The 18,800-nt window shown below is 33.2% G+C and overlaps 2 protein-coding genes across 2 annotated transcripts; one reads left to right on the forward strand and one right to left on the reverse strand.

Annotated features, from left to right (window-relative positions):
• Positions 1–842: 842 nt before the first annotated feature.
• On the reverse strand, positions 843–6,893 carry LOC134251752 (ethanolamine kinase 1-like). Its single transcript, XM_062734167.1, has 8 exons — positions 6,762–6,893; positions 3,716–3,984; positions 2,903–3,043; positions 2,539–2,681; positions 2,152–2,235; positions 1,356–1,516; positions 1,107–1,180; positions 843–930 (listed from the first exon to the last, which is right to left on the reverse strand). The coding sequence occupies exons 1-8, from the start codon at positions 6,876–6,878 to the stop codon at positions 867–869; spliced, it is 1,053 nt and encodes a 350-aa protein (XP_062590151.1). The 5' UTR covers positions 6,879–6,893; the 3' UTR covers positions 843–866.
• A 4,569-nt stretch (positions 6,894–11,462) lies between these two features.
• LOC134251753 (uncharacterized) lies at positions 11,463–17,453 on the forward strand. The gene is made up of 12 exons (XM_062734168.1): positions 11,463–11,592; positions 12,721–12,938; positions 13,715–13,846; positions 13,935–14,051; positions 14,158–14,321; positions 14,440–14,686; positions 14,831–14,956; positions 15,126–15,317; positions 15,436–15,677; positions 15,766–16,755; positions 16,853–16,967; positions 17,215–17,453. The coding sequence occupies exons 1-12, from the start codon at positions 11,517–11,519 to the stop codon at positions 17,419–17,421; spliced, it is 2,826 nt and encodes a 941-aa protein (XP_062590152.1). The 5' UTR covers positions 11,463–11,516; the 3' UTR covers positions 17,422–17,453.
• Positions 17,454–18,800: the final 1,347 nt, after the last annotated feature.

Here is an 18,800-nt window from a genome sequence, read left to right on the forward strand (position 1 = left end):
CTATAACATAATACGTTCCGTCTTAAAATGGGCGTATAAAAAGCAAATAGTTTTCTGCAGTGCTTTATTTCTAAAATTTAAAAAAAATATTAAACTATTTTTTCTTTCAAATATCTGGAAATTCCTTCATGAAATAAAAACTATAGCTCAATATGTCATAATATTTGATACAATTTTTTTCTTGGAAAAAAATGATTGTATATCATAAAAGTGTTTTAGAACACATTCTTGGAATCTTTAAATTTAAGTTTGATACTGTTAGACAGAAATTTGCCAACATGTTTCTGAGCTTTGTATCTTGAACATCAATATCTGGAATACAGTGTACATGTATGGCAAAAAAAATTAATTTCTTGGTTCTCAGGCCCTCCATCATCTCTTCCAAGGGTGCCTCATTGACCCTTTTTATTGCTAAATCAATAAAATATAAACACCAAATCACCTCCCTCATCATTTTTTGAGGTTTTGTACAATGTAAAAAGCTGCCTTATCATGTTTTGGGGGCAATAAAAAAGAAAAAAAATGCCTCCCTCCCTCATCATATTTCTTGAAAAAAGGCCTGAGAACCAAGTAATTAACTTTGCATGGCCTATATGTCAAAAGAAGATGAGATTTCTTCATATACATTCATTTTTCAACCTCCATTCTTGAGATTTCTCCCAAGTTTTATGTGGATTCTTTATGACATGAAAAATGTCATTATCCTAAATATAAAATTCTAAAAATAATTACAATTCAAAATCTAGAAATAAAAGCAAAGGCACTTATACAAAATCTAGAAATAAAAGCAAAGGCACTTATAAACTTTACAATTACATGATTTAGATGATGCTTGGTGTCATGGTATGATCAAAATAGAATATTTTTCACTGAAGGGCAAGAAACTTCTCCTTTCTTGCAAAATATTCATTAAATCTAATAACAGCATACCTGCAACAAAATATATAAAACCTGATAATATACATGTTTGTCTAAAGTGATATATTTTTTTATTTAAGGTGTAGGCTTCAAAAAGAAAAAAATTGAAAAGTTTAATTTTTTTTGGTTTTACTTGATATTTTGCCTAAATTGTAAATTAAATGTCATATGAACTGAATGTTACTTACTCTAAATAATCAAAATCGATGCTGGAAAATTTGGCCTGGATGATTCCCCACACTGCCCAAAAGAAGTGAGCTGCCTAAAAAAAAGAGAGGTCAGGCTATTGAAATGTTCTCTGTTCAAAAAATCAGTTGAAAGTTTCAAACTTTTAGTCCTTTAAGTAAATTTCATTTAAAAAAAAATGATTGGAATACAAGTCCTCTTAGCTCAGAGTAAAGCATTTATAAATGTAGATGAAAGTCATATCCCTTTACCAGTGCACATTTGTTTACACCACAGTACATTTTCCTGACGTCTGTATCGGTCACTGCGGGGCCACTGGTCAGTTTGGACCACTCCTCCAGGTACTCCCGTATCCATGACAACTGATACTCCTCCTCTGGATACAGGGAGTAATCCGTTACATCGCCAATTCCTGCAATTACAAAACAAAGGGAAAGATTAGTTCCAGATCTGTTTTTGGCAGCTAAACATGTGTAACAGGCGGGGAAAAATATCGACCAGACTGGGACTCGAACCCGGGACCTCCTGCTAACTGTGTGGCTACCCTAACCACTGAGCTACTGGGCTGATGTACCCAATCCCCGTTACGAATGTAAAAGAACACATACTTCAGTCTCTCAAAGGAAAGTATTTAAGATACCTAACAGTACACTGAATGGTTTGTGAATTATGGAAGTGTTATCACTGTTTTGATGTTCTGTTTGGAATTAAAGGTTTTAAATGTTTTAATTCTTACTAATAATTAAGTCTCAGAGATAATGACATATACTCTTCTGTTACTTACAGAATATCTCAGCAAGAATATACTTCCATCTTGGTGTCAGTGTAACACCTTATTTAGTTGAAGTTTTTGAATGCAGTTCTCTTGGAAACATTAACAAGACCATGAATTAGACATACATTTATCTCTATGAAAGTGCTTTATTTTTGGCTTAATATACAAATTTAGCAAAAACTAGCTGTGGTGAGCTTTCCTAGCATTAGAAGACATAATAGAAAGGACCAACTGTTTCCACCAAAGGGAAGACATAACTAAACATAACTAACCTGCATATTCACAGAAGTGATTGCCAATATCAAAAGGCTGATAGTTGTACATTCCATATTCTTGGTCAATAAAAGTCACTTTTCCTGCAACATAAAGGAATTTAACATAAAACTGTTCCTCGTTATAGACTTAGCACTTGTACAGATTGTATTACCAAGAATGTCTTGAAATTTTCAACAAGCAGAAACTACTTAATATAATAGTAAGGTTTTCTTCAACATGTACATGTTAATTAAGAAACCCCCTTCTCCCTCTCTCTCTCCATCCTTTTCTAGCTCTCTCTCTCTCTCTCAATTTTAAGAAAAAAATGTTACTGAGCCTGTTGTGAAATGTCAGCAATTTGATTAGGGTCTACATGTAATTCTAAACAAAAATACAAAAGCTACCTTCTTCTTTGTTGTAGATGATATTTTTGAGCAAGAGATCGTTATGAGAGAACACACTTGGGTAGCCCAGGCCCTCTATGCACTGTTCTAGTTCTAATAATTCTGCTTCTAGTTTTTCCTTTGATGGAATCTTTTTCTTAAACCTTCAAAATCACAAAGAGTAATTTTTTATAAATATTTCATACAACCCAAACAATGTACTCAATTTTAAAATATTCATAATTTTTGTTGTCAGACTTGATGTTTTTAGTTTAAAAAAATGTAATGTTTTATTAATTTTGTTTATCTTTAGAAGGTTAAAGTCATGTTAAAAGTAAGACAAAAATAATCCTTTGCCGATGAATAATATTAATTATTAACATACTTATCATTCATTTCTGGTTTAGAAAAGCTTTCTGGAATTATTTTAAACCATGCTCTAAGTTTGTCAAACATGGCACTACTTTTGCTGGATATGTGTTTCGGCTGCACAGTGTGAAGTCTTGCCATCTCTTTTGCAATAAGTCTACAAAAAATATGGCACAAAGTCATTTCCATATTTCTTTCTATTAAGTTAACAATGCATGCAAGTAAAGCAAAATCATTTATCGCAGAGCACAGTAAATGTAATGCATTTATTTTATATACCATAGGCTATTGTATTTATATGATGCCTTAATAATATAACACAATTAGAATAAAATACAAGATTAACAGTATTAAAGCATTCTTTTAGAAAAAGAAAATATTAATTTTTAAATACCAGGGATGCTTTATGGCCAGTTAAGTTAAAAAGACAAATGTCAAGAAGAACAATTAAGATTAGAAATTGTCACTTTTACATTTGGCTCAAGTCAGCTAGTTACTATCAATTTCAGCTCAGTGTGAAGTTTTGCATTACGTCATGATCTTTTTCGACAGATGCATCCAGCGTAAACAATTCATGTGATTGGTCAACTCATATTATCAACACTGACACAGAAATAGTCTATTGTACAAGCAACCAATCAGCGATTAGAAGAAAGTTCCAGTCATAAAGCAGTCTTTAGGAGGCGTGTACTATTTACTTTGAAGGCAGCTGTCAAACTAGATCGTGATGTAATGTAAAACTTCACACTTAACTGCAATTTATAGCAGTATTTACAGAAAACTACCTATTTATTATTCAAAATTTTGCATGTTTGTCAAGTTTCATTACTTTCTGATAGTTTCATCCCTCACTGTCTTCTCATCTAATGTCACTCCTTGAGCAAATCCATACGCCAAACCATTCTCAAAGGTGGCATACAATGGTGGACACAGACCTGCCTCAAAAAGTTCAGCCATATTTTTCTTTTCTGCATTTCTGTCAATGATTAAGTCAGTCTTTTCACCATACACTCTAATGAGAACAACATCTTTAGCCTGTCCAATACTGGATTCTTGAAAAACTCCTATCAGTTTATTTGTTATACCCTCGTCAAAGACCTGGAATTGAAGAGAAGTCAACTAGAACATTTACAAAGTAATTAATTTTATTAAATAAACTAATTTGCCAAAATATACATTACAATTACATGATATATGCATTTTATGACTGTAGCATTAATCATATTCAAATAATTTATTGTAACAAAAAAATCAATCCACAAACAGATATGCTGATTGTGGACTGCAGTGTAAAAATCTCTGCATTTTTTTTCTAATCTGATCAAAACTAGTACTAAAAAATATCACTCCATCCACCATATCTGTTACAATTAAAAGTTATTTCATTATTTTAACATTTCACATGTACCATGAAAATATTTAGGGGCATATTGAATGCCTTGACAACTAATAAGCATACATATTACCATGAACACAACAGTTGCATGCATATCATTTTCAACACTTTATGACATTTCCAAGTCACAAAAAATCAATCCACAAACAGATATGCTGATTGTGGATTGACATTAACCCACAATGCTATTGCATTATTCTAATCTGGTAAACATTAACCCACAATGCTATTGCATTATGTCATTCCATTATATTATGTCAACTCTTTATGACATTAACTACTATTGCATTGTGTCAACCTTTCATTACATTATGTCAACTCTTTATAACAATTACACACATACTATCGTTATGTCAACTTTCAATTACATTAAAAAAGTTATTTCATTGCCATTTTAACATTTCACATGTACCATGAATCTATTACATATGTGGAATAACCGCATATATCGATGCAGAATTTCATTACATGCTGAAAAAATTGTCACAATCAATTCATACTTTATGCCTTCAATATGCTACATGAGACGTGAATCAATTTCATGATGTGAATTTGCCCTTACTTTGACAAATCGTTATTACATTATGTCATTGTGTCTTTACAGTGTGTCAAAAATGCTAAAGATACATGTACAGATTTCATCTCATATCAGATGTGAAAAGCTCATGTCAAACTGTGCGCACTCTTCTACATTATGTCGATTCACTATTACGTTATGAAATCACTCGGCCTTTATATGAGCATAACGTATTTTCCGCTCGAAAGCACTAAAAACAGAAAACTGCATAAAATAATTTTAGCGATTAAATGATATAAAAACTTTAAGCGAAAAATGATTAACAATCTTGAAATGTGCAAAGCCTTAACACTGCGACTGTGAATTAAAGTTATTCAATGGCGTTTACTTTTATGATAATTAAATAAATCAAATATGAGTCGTGCAGCATTTTTTTTCTTTTGAATTGCTTTTTTTTTTTAATAAAAATCTTAAACTTCTGATCTCAGAACACTGTCATAATTTCAGTCTTTAACTGTCCTTTTTTAAAGTGTAAACACATCGATCGAATAACACACGTGCACTGGCGGCTTTCAAAACCCGCCCTACCATCTTTAGTCACCAAAATATACATAAAATTAATAAATTTATTAGTTTTACATTGTAGGACATTGCATTACTTTCACAAAGTTTAGCTGAATTATATTCGTCTTTTCTAAAGCCTGAACTTTGATATCAATTTTTCAAGATACCCATATGCGCCACAAATATGTGCCCATGCATGCTTATTAAGGCATATTCAACTGATTTACATGAGGGACTGGTAGATTTTTATAACAGAATTCTGGTCTTGGAATGGTTGAAAAAATTACAGTAACTAATTCCGTGAATAGCATTTATTTGAAAGAGGACTAAATTAAAGAGAAAAAAAAATTATTTACCCGAAAAAACTTGACAAGCCAAAAAAATTTGGAAGCAATTTTCGGAATATTATTGCATATATTTTTTTCAGTTATAAAAAAACAAAAAAAAACATTACATTTTCTAGGTTATGTTGGGGGGGAGCTGATATTATGTGTCTATAATTAGCCAATGCCCTCTTACCAGTCATTAAAATACAGTCGTCAACATTCATTATTATAATAGATATACAGCTTTCAGATAATGTAAATGTATTTTCACATCAGGTAATGAACTTTTGGAATCAACATGATAAAGAGTTAACACAATATAAAGATATTTTTTAAATCACATAAGAGTTGACATAACGTAATTATATATCCACATCACGGAATGGAGTTTTGACATATTGTAATAAAGTGTTGATATAATATAAAGATATGTTCACATTATGTTATACACTTTTTATACCACGTAATAAAGCACTGACATAAAGGTAAATTTCCTCAATACTTTTTGCTCTCGCCGTAATATAAAGATAAATCCATATCACGTAATAATGCTTTGACATAATAGACATATACACTCTCAAAAAGGAATGGACTTTTAGCATGTAATGATAAGTTTAATTATAAAACACAATTTACTTGACGTGATGCAATTTTTCACATATTAAAGAAATGAAATAATATAAAGAAACATTCATTTCACGTAATTAAGTTTTAACACAATGTAAACATAACGTAATGAACTTCCGACTTCAAGTTATAAAGTGCTGACATAATGGAAGAATGTGTTTACTTCATGTAACAGCAAAACATGATGTAAAGATATTTTTACATCCATAAAAAATTGACATAACGTAAAGATATGTTCACATCACGTTATGATAGATTGACATAATGAATGCATAGTTTTATGCTATAAGGCAGTGATGGCGTTCCATACATACATATGCAAAGCTACCGGATGACGAGAACATTAGATATGCATATAAAACAGATAAGCATGATAAGTACATGCCCCACATGGTACGTACATGATCACACTTTCGCTTTTCAAGTTCACCTGCAATAATTTTACCTTGAAATTTAAATTACTGCGATTCCAACTGGGTTTTACTTTCATTATTATATCTTTTGCTGTTTCAAATATATCATTTTCATCAATACGATAATTTAAATCAAGAACAGATGTCATCTTCAAAACCCGGCTTTTTAGTTATAGATGTCAACAACGTTAGGATCGTCTTCTCTGAACTTTGATATCAATTTTTCGAATTCCGATCCCGATCGATCACATTCTCCGAATTCAGCTCTAGATCAATAGCCTACTCTAGATGACCGAGTGGCAGAAAATACAAATTTACAACATGACTAAATTAAAGAGATGAAAAGTAAAATACTGGCCATTTGGAAGCAATTTTAATATTATTGTGGAATTTCATCTATTTAAAAGAAGAAAAAAACGTCGCTTTCTATATTATGGGGGTTTGGGAAAGCCCGGCTGTGCTCCGGTTTTAAACCATGAAATGAAATACTTTTTAGTCTGTGATTACAATGAATCGTTTAAGGCTTTAGTACTCTCGAAATCAAGCAATCTTTTTCAAACTGAAAGTAGCTTCATTAACATAAATAAATTTAATGGGACTTGGACAGCTAAGAAAGAAAATCACCAAACCTGCATAACAGACCAAATATCGTTTGAAAAGGGGGTCCGTGTATCTTTTAAGGGGATATTGTCACTTTTTCCCCGTTACTAGCTTTTACAAAAGAAATTAATAACTCAGAAAATACTATGTGTGGTTCAGATCTTCCACCCCACCCCATATCTAAGTCCGTCCCTACAAATGCTACATGCATATACGTACTAATATCAGTAGGGATTCAAAGTAAGTGTTTTCAATATAATCTATCGAAAAATCTATAGGAATTTCATTTTAATTCATGCGACATATCGTTAAAATCAATAGATATGTCGACTAATATCAGATGAAATGATTACTAAAGGACATACACAACAAAGTTTGAACTTTATTGGATTCTTCCCAGGAGTTGAACAGTTCCACTAAACGAAAGACTTGTGTGCAATACTTTTAATGTCTATATATAGTTTTGTACACCTCTTCTTAAATAAATTTGAATAAAAAATATCTAGAATTTATGTTAAGTAAGGATGTATTCGCTATGACAAAAGAATTGACCTATAGGAGAAAACAATTTCCCGGAAAAAGTGACATTTAAAAATGAATCTTCGTTTGTTGTTTTCTACCGTATATATGTCTAAATTTTTCAAATTTGTATTTTATACCTAATATTTATTATTTACAACTTTACAATTTACCTCCAAAGTTGGCCAAAACACCATTCCGTCCGTTAAAGCGTTGATTTTTGCAAGTATTTTGGCCTAGAAGTCCTTCAGGGCAGGCCTGCCCCTAAATAAAACTGTGATATTTTGATAGGTTGGGATATAAAGAATAATTTAAGATAAATTAGGGGCACCCCTGCCCTAGGGTCGAAATTCACAAAAAACCTACAAAAAATAAGGAAACCTGATTTTGATAATCTGCTTCAAATTTATACCTCTTATTAATAGAGTCAGACTAGCTCAGTTTTTTACAACGTGGAAACTTTCTTTTTAAGGTCGGGGGTTCGAATCCACCTGGTACCACACTTTTTAAAGTTTTTAATTTTCGCCTTCTCAAAGACTATTTTTTATAGACTTGTGCATTTTCTTTCAATTATCTATCCTTTTTGCATGCCTATTCTTGATATAAGAAACACTAAAGGAAGATCAGATCGTAACAATCCAATGTAAAGTTGTCAGTCAGGCGGAACAATATAAGCACACATTCTCCGGGGACACGAATAGCACACTTTGTGTTACTCGATACAGGTATTCTTGGCAGCATTGAGCTGCGATGAATTTCATTAGTATATTCCTTAGAATTTAATCACATTGACTTTGGCTACATATTTCAGTAACTGATTTCCTTGGATTTCATTTAGGCCTGTATAATTTGCACACATTAATGGCTTGTTTTATTATATCCACGGATAAATAGCCTAGACATAAAGTATAAAATTTCAGAGAGAGTAGACGTTACCATTATGCACAATGAGAAGTAAAGAAAAATATCAATTATTACATTTGGAGATAACAAACTCAGAAAATCAATGAAAGGGTTCCTCCTATCTCTACTCACTGAAATAAAGATTTAGGAAAAACAAATTGTTATATGTATTCAGCCTAATGTCATTAATCAGAACGGAAATCGACAAGCTTTTTGTAGAGAATAAAACCAAGCCCGGTCCTATAGGTCAGATCCCTATTTATAATGAAGTGATCCTTTCTGTCGATTTTTCTTTGAATATGTGAGAATTTTCCCCATATGATATCTCTTCAAATCCCCTGGTAACTTATGCTAATTTTTTTGGTCTAAGAACATGTAATGGTGCTATAATTTTAAATTTAGAATATATTTTTAAAATATCAGAGGATAAGGTATACGTTGCGTAATATGTCCTTAAGATATTATTCATTGTGAGTCTGGAGATACTGAACTTCGACTTGAAACATAGAAATGAATTATGAATTACCCTGGTATGGCTTCGCCCCCCTGAGAGCTCTTGGATTCTAGAGATTTTGTAGTGTAAAAATGAGGTCTGCCGAGTAGAAATTTTTATATTTTTCGACGAAACTATGACTTACGCTAACTTTGACAATTGGAAGGGGGGGCTTAAATGCTGCAACCGGAATTCTTAAAACGTGTGAAAAAGGGGGCTTCCCCTCCTGAAGCTACATGCCTGCATATTTTCATATTTTAACTAATTTGTATAAATTCATTATACATACAAGACGAATTAATTTTACTCATGTATGCTCCCTGGAATGCTTTACGAATAATATTTTCCCTTGCTGACAAACATATAAACGGGATGGAGGTCTAAATGTACTCACTATGACAGCAAATCATGTATGGGGGTAAGGTAAATTTATCATAGATACAAACAACAATAAGATCAATGCTCCCACAGCTGTTGACTAAGTAAGACAAGACTTCCAGCACGTTTGATATTTCGCCTTTTGTTACTTTTTTGTTAGTTTTTGAGGTATTTAATCGTATAATCTTTGCATCAAACCACCAGTATTGTTAGTGTCTAGCACCTGTGGTATGTATTTTACGGGAGCAGATTTACACAATATAGATATAGGTGGTCCTGTCCGCGGAAAAGGTTTGTAAGTAAAATAAATATGAAAAAACAAAATATTAAAAACAATAATTTTTTAATGATGATTTTGGGTACAGTATGCACGTTTAAATTTCCTAGTTAGTTATTTAGGAACTAATCTTACCTTGTAACTGTTAACATTCAATGGTTTTCCATCTCTGTCCTGCAAAGTCAGTTTGCTCAATAAAGATCGTCACAGCTGTCGAATGTTTTGGTTCAACAACTGAATTAATAAAACATTTTTTTCCCATTAATATTTGTGGACTTTCTGTGGATTCCTCTACTTTTTTCACGAATCCCCGTTTTCTCTTGTGTTAGATCCACAGGCGTGACACATTGTACGAGATCAACAGAAATTGAATTTAATTTTGTACAGGTGTATAGAACTAGAAGATGATTGGAATTCTATGAGCTTCATATCACCTGAAAGTTCATTTCTGATTTTTCTTAATCCCCCATACATTACACAAAAGGACGAAAATTTGACATTCCAAATTGAATTTATCATTTGTTGTGCAAAATAATGCAGGATAAATAGGGGGAATTTAATTATTTTGAAACTGAATTTTTCTGAAATTTGACCTGAGAAAATGTTCACTTGCATAAAAAATACACATGTATACTAAATTTGTAGTGTTTAACTTTGTAAAGGTAAAAAAAAATAATTGTATGGGTGAAAATTGTTTTATTATCTAAAGAAAAATCATATTGAACCTGCATTTATTCTCCATTATATATTTACTCATATATGTGTGCGACCCTGTTTCAAATTAATTTTTTTCTCTATACATTTTCTTTAGAATTATGTAAGAAATTCATACACATGCGTACTTCTTATCCGATTGTAATTGCAGAAAATATGATGAACAATATACAATAAAATGTGAGATAATGACCAATGTCCGAAGGAACGAATTGACACCGATATAACCTAATTATTACTGGTACAAAATTATTGACAAGTAACACTGTTAGAAAGACAAATTGGTGTGTATTCGCCATAAAAATATGGTGTTTTATGTCCGGTGTATTGCTATACACGGAGGCTCTGCCCATAACGGTTTTACTACTAGTGATTATGTCCCCACTCATTCCATACTAAGGTGTTTGTAAATATGTTTCTAGATATTTTTTTGTCTGTGTGAAGGTGTTCAGGTAATCTGTTTATTTTAGAAAAATACTTGGATATACTGATTGGAATATTTGCAATTTATTCTAAAGAGTAAGTAATTGTTTTATTAGTATTTTTAAGGATTATCTGATAAATGCATAAGATCATTAAATTTCCAATTTACATTTTTTTTTGTTCCAATAATTTTCTCAGATACAAAGAAAAACTCAATAGTTATCAATATCAATTCCAATTTTATTTCTAAAAATATGTTTTTAATAAAAAATAGCATATATTACGTTATTTCATAATGTCAATACAGCCCCTTTTACTGTAAATTTTATCATATAAAAAGACCCCCAAAGTAGTGGTTTAATTGAAGAATTACTTGTTTTTTTATCAGTACTATGATGTATGTTTACGATGTATTTTCAGTCCTAGCTCAAACACCATTTTGTATGGTGCAATTCATCCGTGACTAGAATTGACCTCAAAATGAAAAGGTCAATTAATGCTGGTAGTGTTCGTTTGGACGAAGATCTCATGAAGAAAGGATGGGTTATCTTTACGGGTGAGTGGTTGGGTTATTTTTCCGGATGAGTACGAAGGTCATTAAAAAATACGTATACAATATGTAACTCATTATCATGTTTATACATGTATTGCAAGATCACAGATCAACAGATTTCAGATGTAAAAATATTAAAAACATTTATTTTTGTCGAAGTGTGAAGTTTCATATTTCGAACACATATTAGTCAGTTTTGAAACCAACATGTTTTTCACCACGGAGCACGGTTTAGAACATTTCAACATCAAAAACAACGTCGAGAAAGTTACTCTGACTTGGAATGGTCATTAAACATTGATATAGCAAACCTCAATATAAAATATAATACAAAGCAACCTATCTGTAGCGAATGTCCCATCAAAATGCAGTGTTGGCAAGTTAGGCATCTAATGGCATCTTTGCTAAAATGCTAAAGGGGCTAGCAATGTTAAAATATTTAAGCAGTATATCGAGTCAATGCCCACAAAAGAATCAAGATTAAATAAGCTTTTTTTTTTACTATTATAAAACAATTAGCATGAAAATAAATAAGAAATATATACTTGGTATACTAGTAATATTATTCTGTCTGGGGTATTTTTTAAACCATAGATATCGATGAATTGACCATTCTTTTTTTTGCTTCTATTTATAACTCATCACTCATCAGTACTCAATCAATACACTAATTCTGTGTGGGTTGTTACCTAAGGACTTTTCTGCACTTAATTTTTCTAATCATTTTTTGCACAGAATTTCGTGAACGATTTATACAATTTTCACAGTCTTAAGATCTATTTACGTGTGTAATAAATTAATATTTGTAATTTATTTCGTAGTTGAAACTTGAGGTGGCCAATTTTGGCTTGGGCTAGTGCATCTTTTACGTTATAGCCCCCGTGAACATTTAGCTATCAGTATGAGGGAATTATTAACGGTAGATATTCTGCAGATTAACACTGCTCTCTTTTTCAATGGTCTAAAACCAGCAATGTTCTAATTGTTCAGTAATGTGACATTTACATGAAACATTAATATCACTAGGCCGAAGGCAATCAGTATAATATAATAATCTAACGAAAGAAAACAATAAATAATAATTTACCTTTAGTTATATACGGATTTTGATCTTAAAATTACTGTTTTCAGGTGGATTGGATATGGCGGGAAACCCACTGATAACATTCCCAGCGCTGGACCAGGCGTCATCTTGGACATCAGACACTCTTCTCCGACTCTTACTCTACATGACAGACATCGCAGAACTTATATTGAAAAGGAAAGCAATGGGGTTCTTGGCCGATTTTCAGCGGGGATTCAGTGAAGAGAAGATGGCAATGCTAATACAAGCACTGCAATCCCTCGAGGTACAACGATTTGACTTTCCCGATGCAGTCAGTTTTAATTTGATTAAATTAATTAAAGAAAAATTTCAGTGAACAAAACACCTTTGCATTCGTTCGTTGCAATTTGAAATATATCATTCTGTTTTATTTGAAAAAAATTTTTTCATTGACATTTTTTTAATAGAATGTAAATCACATATAGAACTTATATGTTATATTTTAATGATATTTTAATATAATGTATGCTTTGATTCTTGACTAACAAAGAGACCTAAAAATGGAGATATGAATGAATAGATTATTAGATCGAATCCTCTTTATTTTTTTTCGGGAAGTCTAAATAATGCGAGGCACTTTTAAACAGCCCTGTAAATAATTTAAGTTTTTTTTTGAATGCTCATAAGTAATTTCATTTACTTGTTCATAGGCGTAGTTGCGGGGCACTAGCCCCCCCACTTTTTAAACTGTGCCCCCCCACTTTTTAAAGAAGAACAAAATCACAGTTATTTTTCCCCAACATTACCTTTACTATAGGAAATATTCATTGAATGGATGCCCCCCCCCCACCTTTTTGAACCTTGTATAATTGGAATTGAAAGTGACTTACCTTTGAAAAAGTTGGCTCTCCCCCCCCCCCCCCCCCACCCCCCACCCCCCACGAAATCGGATTTTTGATGTTTGGGGTAAATTTTCCTTTTTTTTTTTTTTTTTTTTTTTTTTTTTGCTTGTCAAAGAATTTCTGGACTTGAGCCCCCCCACTTTTAAGTTTGTGACTACGCCTCTGTTGTTGTTTCCAGTCCGAAAAGAAAGGAACCGTTGCAATTCTCTATGTCTTAAAACCGAAGTCCAGAGGCAAAAGTCATTCACTGAAAAAGTTACTTGGTATCAAGCAAAAGAAAGATCAAGTGACATTCGCGAGCCAGTTCAAAGTACGTATGAGAATTCTTAAGAAAGATCTACACTTCATTTATTAGTCCTTATTTTATCTTTAGTCAATGGTTTTTTTGTACATTGCAGTCCGTTTTGTTGAAGTCCATCACTGCCTTGCATACTCAGATTGAACCATCACAACTTACGAGAGAATTTGGTGGAACCATTGCATACGACCAACATTCCTGGATGTACTTCTACAAGGTAAAATTTCTTGCAATAATTCATGAATAACATTGCAACAATTTAGAAAAGACTGCACGTGTACAATTGATTTCTCTTAACTTTGGGCTTTTTACTTGGGCTTCAGAAAATCCTTCCGACAGTGGCTCTATCTGAGGAGACCTTGGAGAGGTCGGTGGACATTAAGGATAAAACCTTACTGCTGAAAGATTACGAAATCGCTGGTCACTCATCCAGAGAGCTAAGGAGGCATAAAAAGGACATTCAGCAGCGATATAAAGAACTTCAAGGGTAAGTTAAGTTTCAATCGACCTGCTTTGAAGTTTTTTCTACAACTGAAAAAAAGTTTTACTTGTGTGAGGCAATAAGTGATGTTTACAACTTAATTAAATATCTCATCCTTTTGTAGGGAAAATCATATCAAGACCTCCATTCAAAAATGCAAGCAGGCTTTACACCTGCTTGACGAACATTCTGAGAATGACCCCTTGGGGCACCTCCATCACTTGCTTATTATGGAAGTGACCACCAATGTGAGGACGATGTATCACCAGCTTTTGCAACTGCAGAAAGAGCTGGAACAAATCTGGAAAGACCTGAATGATTTACTTGACAAAGAAATTGCAATCAAAACCAAGAGCGAAGAGGCAGAACTAGTAAGAATCAACAAGTATCTTTTAATTACCGTGAACCTTTTTGTGTTTAGGTTACTAAAACGATCTTTAAAAAAGATTACTTGACATTTGTGCTGTATTCAAATCACTTTAATAAAACTATGAATTATATTTTTTCATACATAGATGTGTATGGAGATATCAGAGCGGTTCTGGCCTCTTTTGACTCAGCATCCAACAGTTGCTTCCTGCTTGAGTCAAGCGGAGATGTTCAGAACTCATTTTACAACAACATTATACGACCCTGCTACTGTAAGCAAAAACAACCAATCATCCGTCTTGTTTTTTTTAATTTAATCTTGAAAGACGCTAAGTAATTGAGTTAGGGTTTGTAAAAAGAGCAAGATTTTATACCTGACTTAAGATATTAATAAATAAATTAATAAAATAATTAATAAATATATGTTTTGGTGAAAAACAGCAAATGATGTCCACAGCCACGCAGATTCTTCAACATCTTCGAATTGTTAAAAATGAGAGTACTGATCATGCGCCACAAGTGAAGGCTCTTGTCAGCAGACTGACCAATACCGTTCGTCCATTTACCCATCAGCTAAACTCCATCAACCAAATCTATACATCCATTCACGTTTTCTTCTTTATTTTTGAAAAGGTATGTTATCGTTATCTTATCTTTAGTTTTGGCACCAATAATTTTGATAACATTTTATTAATATACTTATTTGTTTTCATGTAAAATTGTCTTTTTCCATAACTATATATAATTACAGTCTCTGACATGGTACAAGAGGTCTCTGAGCTTTATTCCCAATTCCCTCTGTAATCTTGCTGTGGAAACAAACCCCGAGGAAGTATCATTCCTTTCAGCGCCCCCTGACTGGAAGTACAGTGTGAGAATGTTTCTGAAGAAGCACCCAGCTCCGCGCGAGGATCACGTCGCTGGACTCGATAAAAATGCTCCGAGGGAGATAGACATTCCATCCAAAACAAGAGGAAAAAAACTAGCAAATAGGTAAGAATTTTATGTAAATTTTACATGTGCCAACAAAATAAATGAAAGTTCTTGTGCATAATTTTCATCCTTTTAAAATCCTTTTTAGACTTCGTATCCTAATTTCGATCATGCAAGACACCTACCTTGACGTGAACTGTATCAAGGCTATACATGCCTGGAAGCAGGATGAACTTACTGATGAAATCCCTGAATTCAATGAAACGGATCAACTCGGTGAAGACGCCCATTCTAAACTCCTTTCTCCCTTCAAAAGTCAGAGACCTTCCAGACTTAGACGTAGGATGTGTAGATCACGAAGCAGCCACCAGAATCAGCAACTCAAAAGATCATTTAGAATTGGATGTGACGGAAAAGTGAGACACGTTGTGCACGAGTCATCGGACAATGACGGTCCTGGATTCTCTTCTGAGAGCGGCAGCTTGGGTAAAGGAGAAGGCTTGGTGGATTCCTGTCACGGTGAGAAAAACTGGAGACGACACATCAAACATCAGCCATTATCCAAAAGAATTCGAAGTTTCAGAAGTACATCTTCGATCCAGTCTTCAGGGAACTGGTCAATGAAGACAGATAGCGCTGTTGACTTCATCTATAAAATCACTTCCTCTAAGTCTTTGTCTAGCGAGAAAAAATTGCAATTTGTGTCTGATATCCTTCTTGTTATGGAAGATGACGACAACAATTGTGAGGAAGAGATTTACGAGGATTACAACACAGTTAACGACACATTATTTGCCAACCGATCACACAGACGAACACCAGCTGAAACAGTTTCTGAAATGACTGGGCGTCTTTGTAAATCTCTAGACAATATTCTAGGTTCAGAGATTCTACCAGACCAGCGAAGTCTTTCTTCCAATACAGGAACAAAATCCTTAAGCAATATAAGGAAGACTGATTCAGAAGTCCAGTTATGGAAACAAATCGAGAGTCGTTCCGCTTCGATGAAAAGTGTCCACATAGACGACAGAGGATTTTCTTCGAAATCAGACGAATCCGCTGATGACATAGATGACTCTGCACCCATAGAAGTCCTTGCCAGAAACAAGCCAATGCGGCAAAATATTCGAAGAAAAAGGTTGGTAAAAAATCATCAGTAGAAGTTCTGATTATTAGGAAGTCAATGATTCATTACAATGGTTAAATGTTTAACATTTTATGTTGCCCTCTTTCAGGCGAAATACAACTGACAACTTTGATATGAGTGCGATACAGAAAGATCCGCTGTTTCGGAATAATAGTGATATGATTTTAGCAACAAATCCAGCAGACATCGGATCGACCAAAACAGTATATGAATTTTTTGTTCAGTACACATATGTAATTGTACAAATAATTTAAAAGGAAACGGATATCAAACTCAACTTTCTTAGTCAGATACCCGGTATTGACAGCAAAAAAATTCTTATCAAGGGGGATTCATAAACACATGTTGATATTTTAATCAATATTTTTTTTTAAATGTCTCAGATCAATTTACTGTCTTTTAGAAGGTTTTATTTCTGTGAGGTCTTAGTGAAATTTGAATGTATTTTAGGGACTTACGGGAGGACTGGAAGTAAAGGACGAAATCTCCTCCTCTCTGGACCTGAACCCATTCCTGCCTGGTCAATGTTCTGGTCATAATTTAAAGTCTGATGCCACAATAGACAGCTGTTTGTCCTCCATTGACCCAAAACATCACCAGAGTCAGTTTTACATTGGGGAGTCGTCACCAAGAGGAAATGGAGAATATGACGTGTAGATTTTCTTTACATTTTGCTTTATGCGTTACATGTAAACTGGATCTTGTGATTTTTTGGCAGAGTAACAGAAACACTGTGAAAATAAATGGTGAATAATCTGCAGATTACGAAGTCAGCAGACTGATTGCAGAATGATTTATTTTGCTTTCAGTAATAGCAGCTCTAAATGATCATAATTTGTGAAATCAAAATTTATTGCAGATTCATGTTTCTTGTCAAAATGCATTTTTTTAAATAATTGTAAATAAATGTCGATCCATGGTGACCAATAGCGCCCACAATGTACAGTGATGCCATCTAAAAAGCAAGAGGAGGAAATCCCAAAACGGTTTCAGCTGGCGATTTTTTTCGTCTGTTTTATGTAATAATGATGTAAGAGATTTAAATAATACAATCAAGTTTCCAACAAATGTTCATTTTGTATTTTATGTGTGCAGAATCATGTGACTATACTGATCTCTATTCGCATCCTAGGTGTCAGAAAAGACTTGCGCTGCAGAATTTTAAATTTACAAAAAATTCTAGGAATCGTCTGGTTTAAATATGTTTACACTTGGAAGATTTTTGAAAAAAATAAAGGTTTAAAAAATATGTTTACAGCGAAAATTCCAAGACTCGCATTACCGAATATCCTGCAATTTAGCGAGTTTTTTCCTATTCAAAAGATTCAGGTTGTACATTGGTATATTCATGGAACATATTTTCACATGAATAAAAACTTTAAAATATGTACAGGGGCGTAGCAACAGGGGGGAGGGGGGGGGGCTTTCCCCCCACTTTTTTTCCCAACATTACCTTTACTATTGAAAATGTCCATTGAAAGGTTGGTTGGCCCCCCACTTCTTACCACAGTTAGTGATATGAAGGAAATTTAGTATTGTATGCAGAAAAAATTGGAATTGAAAGGAAGATGGCCTTGGAAAAAACGATGCTACGTGGCTGATGTATATCAGGGCTGGGCTTGCATTTTGCATTACAAGTATATCATGTCTTTATTAATGAACAATTCTTGAATGGGACGTAGAACAACAAATCAATCAATTTACTAGTATGCTGTATAAGTTCTGTGGAAGATTGTCTCAAAAGACCTGGCCCCAGATCATGAAACAGACATAAAGACTGAAGTCGAATTTTTAATCGGCTGTAAATTGTTTATTGATCATTGAACGGATCTCTAATTTTACAGGTAACAAAACTTTTGTAAAGCAATATTTAAAAATATTTAAATTTTTGTCTACTTGACTTTATCAAAATTCAAGTAAAACATGATCGTATGATCCTGGGGCCTGTAATTGATTGCATTCTTCTTCACAAAGAAATGTATGAAACTGTTACAGTTGACAGAACACAATTTTACTTAAGAAACGCTAGTATGTCT

Source organism: Saccostrea cucullata, unplaced genomic scaffold, assembly GCF_032062105.1.
Source record: "Saccostrea cucullata isolate Sc308-1 unplaced genomic scaffold, CSIRO_AGI_Scuc_v1 ctg1658, whole genome shotgun sequence".
NCBI classification, from domain to species: domain Eukaryota; kingdom Metazoa; phylum Mollusca; class Bivalvia; order Ostreida; family Ostreidae; genus Saccostrea; species Saccostrea cuccullata.